Here is a 13,994-nt window from a genome sequence, read left to right on the forward strand (position 1 = left end):
ACAGTGAAAAAGGGTCACAATAAATTACAAATGGAACTACTTGCTCATTCACTGAGAGAAGCCCTTGGTATTTCCAATTTCATACCATCAAATTTATCATTCTTGCTGATTTAAGCACAGCACTGAACAAATATGGATCCCAGTGCTTTCTTTCACAGGTACTGGTATGGATAATTTAATGCAGTGATCCAATTTGAAAATCAGTAGGGACCAGTAAATCACTGCATAAAAGAAAGAGCGAATGAGGTGCTTTTTCCTTAGTGTCAGCAGCCTGCGATTATTATGTTTATTAGATTTTCTTGAAAGGGCTTCACATTTTCTCAAATATGCAGGAGAACTATATTTCCCCTCTGAGCCCTTACATTAGCATTTTGTGCCTCAGTCCTTGAATACAAGTAAAAGATGAATTTTTCAATTAATTTTAAAAGTTTATACCATCTGGATGGCACAGAACTAAGCAATGAAACTCCCTTACCTGCACAACATCTGCCATTATCACAGAGCTAGCTTCTGCAGAGAAGTTAAAAAGTAATGCTGAGATTTTATGAAAAAGATTTTTGAATCCACATTCAAGATTAAATTCTATTACACTATCCATACTGATATCTTTCCATCTTTGGAATAAAGAATTGCTTAAGGTTCTGTCCTTAAAAGCTGATTTAAAACAGCAAGGCCTGACTGTTCCTGTGACTTTAAGAAAATTACAGCACTACAGAAGTTACAATATAAAGATACACTAACTGATTTCAGTGTATATATATATATATAGTTTAATCACAAATAGGTGTATGACAGCAATTAAAAATTATAGACAATTAAAACAGATTAGCATACCCTACTACCATCTTGTACATTAAGGGTTCAGGATCTTATTCTGCTCCTAATGCTATTTTTTTGTCAGAGATGATAATACAAGGGCCACACCTAGCACTGCACGTGAAAATCAATTTTGACTTTGAAAGAACGTGTTGTTCTAGCACACTATCTTCTTTACCCTTAATCTGAGCACTGTAAAGTACAGCACTTTTTATCTGAGCAAAGTAAGGTACAGTACTTTTTAAAGTATTTAAGACCACAGTTACAATAATTTTAGCAGCAGGACTAACAAGTTATATGTAGGGCAGAAACAAATCAGTTTCATCTGGGCACTTGTCCAACTCTTTTCTATTTCCTACTCTGCCAGAACTCCTACATCAGGCAAGTGCTCCTTCCTTCCTTGTCTCCATTCCTGTCTTTAAAATGGGTAAGAACTTCCTTAATAAACACAGCATCTGTACAGCAGATGTTGCAATACAGGTGCCTAATGGTAAAAGGGTCTAACACAGACTGTACAAAATAATTGGCCATGTTACTTGTTTGGACAGTACAATCACATACATAGTTAGCAGCTCCAAAACTGTTTGAAGAAATAGTGGCTCCTAATAATTTTTATTTAAATCCTTACAACATTCACAGATATTGCTCCAATTAAACACCCACCAAATAAAGGAGCAAAACATAAAACTGACAGCACAGAAATGACAATATATGTATAAAATGAAATAAAAAGCAATAAAGGAGAGCATGGATGTATTGGTGAGTTACTTTGTGTGTAAGAATTCCTAACTGGCATTAGCTGCTCCAACAGACCCAATGGCTCCTGATACTTTATCTACATATGAAAACAGACAGGTGTCAAGCTGGAGCATCACTTCTACAGAAAGCTTGTGCAGAGCAAGGGGTTGGTCTACCCACAGAATCTGTCAAACACTGTTAACATAGGAAAGCCAAGAAGACAAAAAGCAATGAGCAGTATGATTTATGCCAGTGGAAACAGTTATCACATTAGGTAGGAAACCTTTCAGTAATACAAAAACTCCTCTGCTTCGTTTTGGGATTGGCAGGCACTTTATGGTCAGTTGCAGAATTTCTCAACAATCACAGACTTCTGTCACAGCCTCTGCATCACAGCTAGCTGTTGACAGCATAGCAGCATGAACATACAGCTCCCTTCACCAAAAAAAACCCCTCAACCTAACAGATACTACCAGCATTTTACATCTAATTTACTCATTAGAATAGAAACAGTCACAAACTGTGGTGAGGAAGCAGGCTCAAGGATAGCATGTTTTTGCCAGCACTGAGGAAACTCGATGTTATCACTTAGGCAGCTAAAAGGCTACAGTAAAAATCAAAGTTAATGCAAAGCACAGGTCAGTTGCCCTATTTATTTGGCTTAAACATTATTCTTACAACGTTGTTCCATGTTTTCTCAGCACATAAGAGAAGTAAGTTTTACCAGGCCACAAGCTGCTCATTTATCAAGCACAGCTAAGAATATGCTACTAGCAAAACCAAATCAAATCCCTTTTATGGAACTTCCTCCTCTTGGTTAACTTCTACTTCACAGCAAAGAGTCTTCCAACTCTTTACTCACAGCATTGTCATTCACTTACTCCTTTTAATCCTCCTCCTGCATTCATTGAGTTGGATCTCTATTTAGCATCCTTCAGTTACAGCTGCATTACACTGGATCCAGTTTAGACTCCTCTCTAATTCTGTACCACCATACAATTAAGGAACACTAGAATGCACCCATAACAGCAGTCAGACCACAAAAATTTGCTCAGAAGTAACATGTTATTTTGCTTACTGCAATTACAGATTTATTTGCCTTCCAATTCCAGGATGGGGGATCAACTTAGATGACCAAATTCATTTTTACATCGCAGTGGTGCCAACAGCTGAAGAGAATCTGATGTCACCATTCAGAAAACACATCATGCGACATGACAGAGGGTCTAGAATTGTGCTGAGAAACTGAAACAGTAGTAAGTAGGTCTAGACTTTTCTCTGATTAGATACCATTGTTGTAGTGCTTAGTCTTGGGTTAGATTTTGAAGGAAAAGTCATAAATTTTTGCACTTTAGAAGGCAAAAATTCCCTATAATTTAGAAATGCACAAGACATTATATCCCAATTCAGAAGCAGCAGTGGGAATATAAAAACATGTACACATACATACAGGACAGCATTCTGCTCAACTTCCAGGTTCAAGCATCAGTAAGTTGTGTTAAAGAGAGAAAATGAGCCTGAAGAGCCTAGCAAGTTACATTTAACACTCCTTTTATTGCAGTAGAAATTTTAGTTTTTATCAAATCCTCAAATTACAGGATATACACATAATCAATCTCATTGCAAGTCTTTAGCAGCTGTAGAGCATTAACTGCATGCAGTTGCTTCTGCAGTGTGCAAGTATTCTATAAACAGCTATCACATTCAGAGAGCAAGACAAGTAGTCGAAGAATATCATATTCAATTACCAAATGGTTCATCAGTACCAAGAGGTTGAGCAAAAAAAATGAAATAAGTTCATAAATACATAGCTCTGATCTAAAAACTAACACAACTGGAAAGTTGGAATGATATCCATATCACAAACTCAATAGTCACAGCAAAATACTTTGCTTCAAGACTGCTTTTGAAACTGTTTTCTCATAAAGTTTCTCTGACTGTGGAGGAATATTTGAGTGCTACAGAATTTTACAAAAGGCCAATGAAAGCTCTTTATGCAATTAGAATACTAACACTAACTACAGAAAATTCGGCAAATATTTTGCCTTGAATTTCTGGCAAGAAGTTGTGTTCACACAGTATTATTTTTCCATGACCTACCCTTCAGCTGCTGGGTGAATGCATAACCAGTGTTATTAATTTATGCACTTAATTTAATATTCATTTCTGTAGTCATGACACTGGCTTCAGATCAGTCATCAGATGGATTTATGCCAAGAAATCCTACACCCATTTGTTTCAGAAGCTGCCTAAACAGGTGCAATTCTTTATGCAAATTTCTCATCACAATGAGGGTCTCAGAAACTGGAATAACAATTTATACAGAGGTACCTACAGATTAATTTTCTACAAAGCTAACATGCTTCAATTACTGCAGTCTCACATATGTGTGGACACGCGATCAAATCTGCAATGACTGCAAATGTTACTTCATGAACATTGATTAGTTCATTTGAGACATGGTTAAAAGTTTAAGCATTGCATCTTAGTCTTAAAATCCTACAGGTCAGCAGTTTGGCTTGGTAAAACAACTTGTTATGACAAGAAAACAGTCTTAGTATTTCTTCCAACAGCATAACGTAAGATCATGTCACAAGGTAGAAACATGGGAGAGTTCTTTTAAAGTATTATGAATAAAAATAGCCTCTCCTTCACAAAGGAGTGTTATCTCTGTCAGCTGGATAGATTTTAATCCCTTGTGTTAACTTCAAAGTGAGCCATATTTCCACACTGAATCTAGCAAATTGGACAAAATAGTTCTACAGATACATTTAGTAAGCAGAAGAATACTGTCCAAAGTGTACTGCATAGGTATATGTATCAACTGCTAACCACTGGAGACATCCTAAAGTAGCTATAGTTCCAACTAACATAAACCTAGAGAGCACAGATTTCTTATAATAATTTTCAATCAATCTCAAACAATCCTTGATTTAAAAAAAACAAAACAAAACAACAAACTCGTATGATAGGGCATCTTTAGGTAGGATGCAGATACTTTTGTCATCAATTAACAATACAGCACGGTTAATTAAGTTTCTATTATTTGTTTTTGATATGCTAAATTTCATATTATCTCCAAGAAAAGCATTTATGTATTTTTATACAGCCTGGAGTGAAATCAGTGTAAAACCAGGAATTTCCAATCATCAGCAGAAGTGCCAGCTGCTCATAATGTTCACAAAACACGAGTGCCTGAATTTGGCTATGCAACAGTTGGTGCCAATCTGCTTATAAAGGAAATGCCACTGAGGCATAGTCTTCTTACAAAAACAGGGCACGAGGGCTTCGTTATTAAGTGTTCAACAACAATCCTGAGCTCGGTGAAGAGAGTCCTGAAAAATCAGATTTAAAGATAAAAATCAGTTATAAAATCCTACAGCATTTATCAGAAGTACTATCCACATACATCTTTTTCATTAACTTCTCAATATCACACTCACACATTTTAAGTTAAATTCCTTAGACCAACTCAGTACTGCTTCCAAGAGCTTCAGAATTCTTGACTTTTAAACATTAACATTTTAACTAACTCTATCCTTAGCTGGAAGTTACTGAGCTAGAGACAGCAGAAAAATTCCAGCTTCAAGAAAAAAACAAAACAACAAAAAAAAAGACTATAAAAGCTACACAAGCACTATAAAAAAGAGAAAAGGGGAAAATGCTTTATCACAAATAGTGTAAGGAGCTGGGAGGCTATTGTGTTTGTGCTACTTCTTGGCAATATCCAAGAACCCTGCACTGCAGAAGCAACTATTAGAAGACATACATGAGAAGTAAAACCCTTGGCACCAATTTCCCTTAAAACTACAAAAATGCCAGCAGAAGCTTTTGGATAAACTAGTTCTACTGAATGTCAATTTTAGTACTGTACAGCCTAAATTATTTTTAGATACCAAAGTAGTAGAGCAACTTCATAGATGTTGTTGGTGTTGTTAAAAATAAATATATGTAGTAGGATGGAACCATTGATTTCTTACAAAAATTAGGAATAGAAGACAATTAAATTTATGATTCTCATACTTGTCTTTGCATATCGTGGCAGCCAAAGCCACTCTCTTGGCACTCTAGCAAGCCATTTTCTGATCCAGTAGACTGGAAAGTCTGTTCACAAAATCTTACACTATGAAATGCTCATAAGAAAATTTCTAAAAAGCACTCACCTGAGTAAACATTTATAGGAATATTTATGATTTCAAAGTCTAAAGCAATAAAATCTAAAGCTTGATCAACTGTCAAAATCAGTAAGGTTTTATTTCAAATACAATTAGCTTTATTTATGGATTTAACTAAAGATGGTAATGAACATGTTTAAGATCATCCACAGAAACTTTTTTCTCTCATTATTACACAAGTTTTTAAGTGCTACCTAGAATCTAAAAATAAGGATATCTCTCGGATAAGAAAGACTTCTATTCCCAAAGTGTAGTTTTAATTACACAAGTATGTTCTGAAAGCTACCATTCAAGAATGGTGGTACTTTTCTGATCACTTATATGAAATAAATCTAACCTTTAACCAACCATGTTTTATTTAGCATCCAGGTGTATTTCATATTCTATAACTGCCATTTACAGACAGAGTATTATGAGTTCTGCATTCATTTTAGAATGAGAAGTTTCTGAATGCCTAAGCACCATGCAGTTAAACACAAGCTTCCAAAATCAATTTAGCACTTACCGACAGTACGGATTTCGCCGAGAGGAGTAGCGTAATGTAAGAAACCTGTAGTAGATGAATGGCTGCAGCAGACTCCCTTGTCCACTGAAAGAGAATAGTTCACTAGAGATTACTAGTGACAAGCAAAAATCCAAAACAGAACACCAAACCCAAGGAATTTTTAAGAAAAACTTTTAAAGAAAAGCAAGTAAACTACATGGGCTTAAAAACAAGTTAAGATTTGGGTCATATTGGATCAGAAAATCTAGATCTGACAAGCAAAAGTACATAACTATACACTTACAAATGCAGAAACATTATAGAATAAAACTGCTCAATGAAGCAGTTAAAGATTTTTTAGTATTGATTTTATATTTATGAAATGTTTTTATATGCCTCATTTCTGGTGGTGTGCAAAGAATTACAGGAATGATGGTGGACACGTGTTCCATAGCAAGAAAACACTCGTTGGTAAGCCCAGAAACTGGCTGACATAAGCACTCCAGTTACAGTGACCCTGTTCCATCTAATTGCAGCACTTTGAATATCTGGACCTATTTCTAGCATCTTTTGCAAAACTTCTTAGAACACACTGCAGACAATTCCAGATGTATCATGAGACTATAATGCCAAGCTAATATCCAGTTATTTCAGTTACAGTAAAATTAGGCTTTGGTATTTCACAAAACTGCTGTTTGACACAGCTGTGCTGTGAAATAGTGGAAACATAGCACACAAACCATACACAGTGAAGCACAGAAATGCTCTAAGCTTTAGTGACTGAAGCCACTTTAAATAACACATTATTGAAAAATTATGTTTGAATTTAGGCATGATGGTAAGTAAGTTCCAGTAAGTAGAATTCCTTCAAGTATTAGCAGCATCTTTAGCCAAAAGAAAAATATAAAGTGAAAGTCAGCTACAAGAGGGAAGAAAGAGGAAATCTTGAAACCTATACAGTACTGACAAACAATTTAATATGCTACAACATTTAAAGAACAAAATCTCACAATAGCTGCATTTAGCAATTCAATTATTTTCAAGTTTGGCATATGACCTTTTACAAGCTTCAGTATCTACCAGATGACATATCAAGCAGCAATATTTCACATACTACATTCTCCACAGAGAGGCAAAAGGAAAAAGAAAAAGCTATACTAAGTTCAAAGCACTTGAAAGTTTCAGATACTGGATAGAGTGTATCTGTCAGCTGGTAAGTGGTCTCAGATGCAATGCAATCCTTGAGGGCTGAAGCATTGAAATGTTCAGCTGATACATCAAAAGATAAAGACAAATTATGCATCCTGTCCAAGAAGGTAAAGCCTCCTTTATGCTGTTTATGAGACCACTCATGAGAAATGTTCCCACTATGCTATAACTTAAATAGAACAAAGGCTGCATTCCCTCTCCAAATATTAAAAGGCAATGACCCAAACTTCTGTGACTGGCAGGTCATTATGCCTGTACAACTTCAGCAGGATTTCAACATGTTTGAGATCCCTAAAATGACTTCAACAGGCAACACAGCAAGAAAAATCAAACGGAATAAAAAAACCCAGAGGCGTCACTGCTCAGAAGCAGCATAGGAGAGAATGCAACCTACTCCTGCTTGCACACTTTTTGCATAATGAAACTTTGCCATTTAAATTTCAGGAATCTAATTGTCAAAAATAAGAGTTCACTTTTAGTGAAGCTGAAGATCTTAATATTCTACTAAACGAACCAAAATTAAACTTACTGAACAATGTGCTGATAGAAATGTAGGCGAATTCAAGTGTCACGCCTGAAAATCTCCCATGTGACTCATCACCCACACTATGAAAGGGAAGGTTTTCTGGTGCTCAGTTACATCATAGTGAATGCCTTTTGATGTCAGGATGTACCAACTTAAGAAGTCCAAGAATCACTTAAATTTTATTTGAAGTTCAAGCCTCTGTCAGCCAGAACCATACAAATGGAGTACTACGAGCCACAGAGAACTCATTTGCAAAAAGCAGTCTTGAGTAGCAAGTTTTTAAATTATTTAAATATTTACCATTATTCTTACCTGAAGAGCATAAAAACTGTAGCTGGCATCAGGAATATTTCATTGCAAGCAATGAATTTTAGAATATTCTGTTGATTAGCACTCAGTTTCTCTAAGAGATTTCTCAAAAAGGGCAAACTATTTGAACTTCGTGCCTTTAAAGAAGAAAAAATTATTTACAGAAAACATAAAAGTTACATCTATCTCCATAAGTACAGAGAAAACAAAATGCAAACAATTGCTATTTACCACCCATTTCAACATTTTAAGACTTCATCACTTTTGAGATTAATATCCTAAGGAAAACTACGGGAGGCTTGGAACTCCATAATTTACAGAGTTCAATTAAAAGCATCAGATGTTGCAATTCTCTCACCCACCAATTTTAGTTTCAACTGCACAGAGACAGCCATGAGCCTTGTTCAGTCCACTAGGAGGAAGTGCCTATGATAGCGAGACAGCCCAGTCAGGAACACCAAAGCCTGGAGTTATGTTAACATGCACAAGGCAGTGCATTGAGCAGCAAGTCCAACTGACAAGTATTTTGCTTGCTAGTCTCACCCTGTAGTTTGTTACTTTATTACTGAAATAGAACAGTAAAATTCAGAGGCTATGGTTTAGCTTGAAAAAGACATGTCTTAAGTTTCAACTTAATTGTTCCACAGATTTTGTTTCCTTCAAAGAAAAACATTTGAAGAAAAATAATTAGTGAGAAAAATAATTAGCTGAGATTCTATATTACAGTTTCACTCTAATTCCTCTAATTCAGCCAAAGACAACCAAACCAGAGCTGCAACTCAAACCTGTTTATAAACCCCAAGAATACTAACTGTATTCATTGTAACACATACAGATCATACTTACATCAAGAACCTTCTTTGTGTATGTGGCAGCATGAAGCAAAGAGAACAGCAGAACTGGAAAAATACTCACTGAAGCAAGCCATAAGGAAAATTACAGGCTGTGCAAGTGCTTCATTTCTCCATGATGTTACACCAGTGGCAGCTTGATGGATCTTTGCAAAAGTTTGGCTGGAATGACCTATACTGGATGAAGATATGTCTAAGTCTACGACCTATATTTATAACTCTTCCTTCTGCTTCTTACACTTCTTTGCTATGCACTTTTATTACCTTCAAAATATGGGTGTCTGCAAGTATACAAAAGTATAACACACACCATTAGACAGCAGTGCATTTCTACTGAAATGTGTTCTCTCTGCACAGAAGGCACACCTGAGCTTACTGCTCAAAACCTCTGAAATACGTGTAGTCATATCTTTGGTTAAAATATGCTACAAAATTAATTTCTTTACCAAAGAACATGCAGTTGCCAGCCATTCTGATTTTACAGAGCAAGAATGTTGACATTTCTCTGCCAGAAGGATTTTAGGAGTAGGACATTAAGCATATATCATGTGGCGTTAAGAAATGTCAGCTCTGACATGTCACCTTTGACAATCCACAGGAGCAAATTTTGCAGACTTTTATCAGTTTAATAACTTATCTGAGAAAGTTACTACTAAATAATTATCTGTCTACATGATGAATGTCTACTACAGTGAGAAGACATGTATAAACCCTGCACTGGCAATAAATGAGATACCATCTTCCCCAAATATCACTGGAGGCTGGTCATAAAATCCCCCAAATTTAGGCCTCAAAAAAGAAAGTCTAAGTAGACAGAGAATGCAGTGCTCTAATTATAGAGCTGATTAAACTGAATATGGATCAATCAACATAAGCCTCTCATATTTTACACAGAGTATGTTCTATAAATAGCAAACATATCAAACTAGTTCAACTAGCTTTTCAAATCATGGCAAAAGTGATGAAAAGAAACATGTTTTTAACATATTTAAAAACATCAGCAGGATGACACAAGACAAGGATACTCGTAACAGGGTAGGAATTCACAAAGATAAGGGAGTACAACAGGTAATGGCAGCTGTCCTCCAGCAAAGCCTGAGCCAGAAAAGCCCTGCTCAGCTGGAAGTGCGGTAGCCTTTGGTGTAGTCGGAGGGCACTGGTGAGAGCATTTGCCAGCAAGGCACGCTGGTAAAAGCTTGCTGCTTCGTGCAACCTGCAAATCATCAGAGGAGATGTTACCATGAGAACCAAGCTCTACCTTCGAGAATTGCATCACAACTGAACAATGCCTGACGTATTTATTTATGTTATCGTACATAAGCACTATTCCCAGAAAATAACTCAAACGCTGTTTAACACTGACTTTACTGCAGGTGCCTAAGACAACTCAATATAATACTCCATTTACACACAAAAACATGCATTTACCACTACTTTACATTTTTTCAATATATTTTCCAAACACATCTACAAGTGTTTTAAACCAATCTAAAATCTATAAACTATTCTGACAAAAAGAATCTAAGTAACCCAAATAACAGCAATTTACCTTACATGAAAAAACAATTTCGTGTAAAGAGAATCTAGTTGTTTGTAAATATTTAAATTTATATTTCAGTATATAATATTTATATTTATATTTCAGTACATACCCTAGAAGAGGCAGGACAAATAAAGCTGAGCAGTAAACCGTGAACAAGCGGGAAATCCACATTGCTGTATCCAACTTGTTAGCCATCAGAAATTGCTACATTGGAAAAGAAAAAAAAAAAGAAAAAAAAATACCAGCCCCACCAGAAGTTGGTATTTTAATACTTGCATACAATGAACATTCTTCCCAACTCTATTAAATTTCAAATCTTTCTCCAACCTCAAATATAAGCAAATTATAGCTTGAAGCAGAAAGCTTTTTTTTTTTTTTTGTTCTGTAATACTTGGCTCATATGATGTTACTAGCTAGATCAAAAATAGTTCAGCTTCCTCAAAACCAAGAGGTTCCTTTGTACATTACAATTAAATACAGTGGTAAGAAATTCCAGAAAAATAGTTTTTCTATCCAAACATGCCTCACTAAACAGTCAGCTTCACAAATGTTATCATGTAGGGTCTCCAGACCTGACTGACTTTTGCTTCAAGGTTTCTTTTAGAATTCAATGCACAAACCTGAGGCTAAATCTCCACAATTCTTCCAATTGAAGGGGAAAAAAATACAGGGTCAGGTAAAACTAGCATAACCACATTACAAGGAAAGTGGCATCGTTTTGGCTTACATATTCCTGGCCTTGAAAAAGCAGAAAACTTTTCACAGCAATTCTGCACCTCTCTTCCCTAACCACTGCCCTCCTCAGTCCTGATATAGCCAAAGTGCCTTAAAGGCTCTAATGAAAGACAGAATGCTTTTGGCTCTATGTGCATCAGAATCTAAACAAGAGCTTCCTTCCTTCTGATAGAGTTCATACTTTTTTCCAAATCTGGACCAGCTTTTGAAGAATCCTCTTTTCCCCTATATGTCTAGTGCATCGCTATGGAATTGATCAGAAACCTACAAGCATCTTCATAACACGATTTCGTATCTTACATGCACAATATAACTACAGAAATGGCATGAAGCTGTGTCAAGGCTAGGTTAGATTATCAGGAAAACGTTTTTCACCCAGAGTGTGTTTGGGCACTGGAACTGGCTCCCCAGGGAAGTGGTCACAGCACCAAGCCTGACAGAGTACAAGCCTTTGGACAATGCTCTCAGGCACACAGCGCGACTTCTTGGGGCGTCATGTATAGGGCCAACGAGCTGGACTCAGTGATTCTTGTGGGTCCCTTTCAACTCAACATATTCTATGATTCTGTGAAATACAGATGCTAGCACACGGAATTACTTTCAATTCAGCCATTTTCAAGAGCAGCGGCACACCAACAGCACGCTTTCGATCGGAAAGCGAAAGCTGCTCGCCCCTGCCCGCACCCGGGCGAGCGGTGCTCGCTGCCGTCCCCCCGGCAGGACCCCCCGCCCGCCGCCGGAGCAGCACCGCGGCCGGCCCGGGCTCCAGGCCCGGCAGCTCCGGCAGCTCCTTACCACGGCCCCGCCGCCGGCCCCGCCTGCCATGGGCCCGTTCTGCGTGGAGTCCGCCATGGCCGCACCTGCGGGGAGAGAAGCGCCTCAGTTTGCGGGACACGGGCGACCGCAGCCGCCGCCTCCCGAGCTCCCGCTCCCGGCCCGGCCGCGACCCACCGCAAGCGCCGCACCGGGCACGGAACACGCTCCGGCAGATCCACACTCCCGGATGCGGCCGGACGCCACTTCCCGCGGGCCGCGGGGCTGCCGGGCAATGTAGGCGGTGTCTGGGATGCTCCCGACGGCGCCTGGTGGCGTCGCGGGCCGGCGCTGGGAGGTGCGCGGGGATGGCCCGACGGGAGCGCGGCTGCGATTGCGGCCGAGCCCGCTGGGCGGGACGCTGGTTCCTGCTCCGCTGTGCACAGCAGCCCGGACATCAGGGCTCGGCTCCGTCTGCAGGGTCTGCTCAGGGGCACTTGTGTGTGGTGACAGCTGCAGCAACAGTATTAGTGCTCGCTTCAGCCCCAGTTTGGGGAGTGTTTGCTCACTGAGGGCCGGCTGGATTTCCAGGGCTCTGGGTTTCCACAGCGGCCTGGCGAGGCTCAGTGCTGAGCATCAGCGATATGAATGGGAATCGTAGCGTCACAGGACCCGTGTGGGGTGCTCCGCAGTTCCCGGTGCTGCGGTGGCCCAGTGGTGTCACACAAAACCGGTGCAAGGTTGTGCCCCTGTGTTTCAGTGTCATTGCTTCCCTATAATGTAAAAAGACGGGGGTAAACCGCACCTCTTCAAGGCCACGTGAGCCTAAAGACTGTCAGTGGTATTATATTAAAAAGCAGGATTTTTGAAACAAGTTTCTGAAATCTTTGGTCAATTATCATCAAATCATAAATTAGGGAGCTTCACTCGGGTACAGGTATATCAGCCACCTCTGACAGAAGGATGGCACAAAGCAGAAGCAGCCTTCTGTTCGGTCTCCAACATGTAGCTTATGTAATTTGCAAGGTCTTGGAAAGGTTTAATCCTCCCTTCATTAATCTTCCCCTTGCCTTTAATATTGATGGGTTTTTAAAATTATTTGTGCCGAATAGCTATGTGAACATGTTTCTGTTCTCATTTGGAAGTCTATAACTCGTCTGAAGTGGCATCAAACCAAAATGCAGGCCTGGTGACTGACACCTTTGACTTTTGGCTGCTGTGGCTTCGTGTAGTTGTGCGTCTGGCTTTCTCTCAAGGATGTGCAGCAGGTTCCCCCTCCTGGCAGCACGGGTTTCAGGACAGCAAGCGTCTGCTCCAGGTTCTAATCGTTCCCAGAGGCTTTCAATTCAATTACTCTTTAACAGCCAGAAAGACATATTCCTGTCACCAAGGATGCTGGGAATCAACATCTGCAATCATCCTTATTTCTGACTTATGGTAATTAAACCTGAAGATTGATTGGAAGATGCTCAGGAAGAATGTGTAATGAAGTAGGTTGACAAGAAAGGAGCAAAAGAGTCAGTTGATAGGGATTCTAATACCATAACAATGGCAAATAATCTAAGCAATCTTAGGCTAGTTAACACTTTTAAATTGAAAATGCAGAACCTGATTTCCCACTTCTCTCCCAACCATTCATCTCTCATTTAGGTGACTGTGAAGTAGATGCAAGAACTACCTCCTACTTTGAGTTGATTTTTCTGCAGGTGGAGGAGACTCTACTAAACAGCAGTAGGGAATTAGGATTCTCAGTGTGTCTGCTGGGCATTCTCAGGTGTGTAATAGAGACTGACAAACATTTATGCTAAACCAAAATTAAGACTACAAATATAGCCCAGTAAATTCAAGTTGAACC

General features: G+C 38.8%; 1 protein-coding gene across 1 annotated transcript; it reads right to left on the minus strand.

Annotated features, from left to right (window-relative positions):
* On the minus strand, positions 1-12,376 carry TMEM33 (transmembrane protein 33). Its single transcript, XM_058803626.1, has 8 exons — positions 12,338-12,376; positions 12,182-12,246; positions 10,761-10,855; positions 10,134-10,321; positions 9,104-9,171; positions 8,261-8,394; positions 6,235-6,318; positions 1-4,889 (listed from the first exon to the last, which is right to left on the minus strand). Exons 2-8 carry the CDS (start codon positions 12,236-12,238, stop codon positions 4,760-4,762), a joined length of 756 nt encoding a protein of 251 aa, XP_058659609.1. The 5' UTR covers positions 12,239-12,246; positions 12,338-12,376; the 3' UTR covers positions 1-4,759.
* Positions 12,377-13,994: the final 1,618 nt, after the last annotated feature.

Source organism: Ammospiza caudacuta, chromosome 4, assembly GCF_027887145.1.
Source record: "Ammospiza caudacuta isolate bAmmCau1 chromosome 4, bAmmCau1.pri, whole genome shotgun sequence".
In the NCBI taxonomy this organism is placed as follows: Eukaryota; Metazoa; Chordata; class Aves; order Passeriformes; family Passerellidae; genus Ammospiza; species Ammospiza caudacuta.

Excerpts from the sequence above, each read along its gene's own strand:
- TMEM33 (XM_058803626.1), bottom strand. The coding sequence starts at position 12,238 with ATGGCGGACTCCACGCAGAACGGGCCCATGGCAGGCGGGGCCGGCGGC. Across the intron at positions 10,322-10,760 it reads TTTGTCCTGCCTCTTCTAGG|GTTGCACGAAGCAGCAAGCT; the intron begins GTATGTACTGAA and ends GATGATTTGCAG. Across the intron at positions 4,890-6,234 it reads CGGCGAAATCCGTACTGTCG|GACTCTCTTCACCGAGCTCA; the intron begins GTAAGTGCTAAA and ends CTGATTTTTCAG.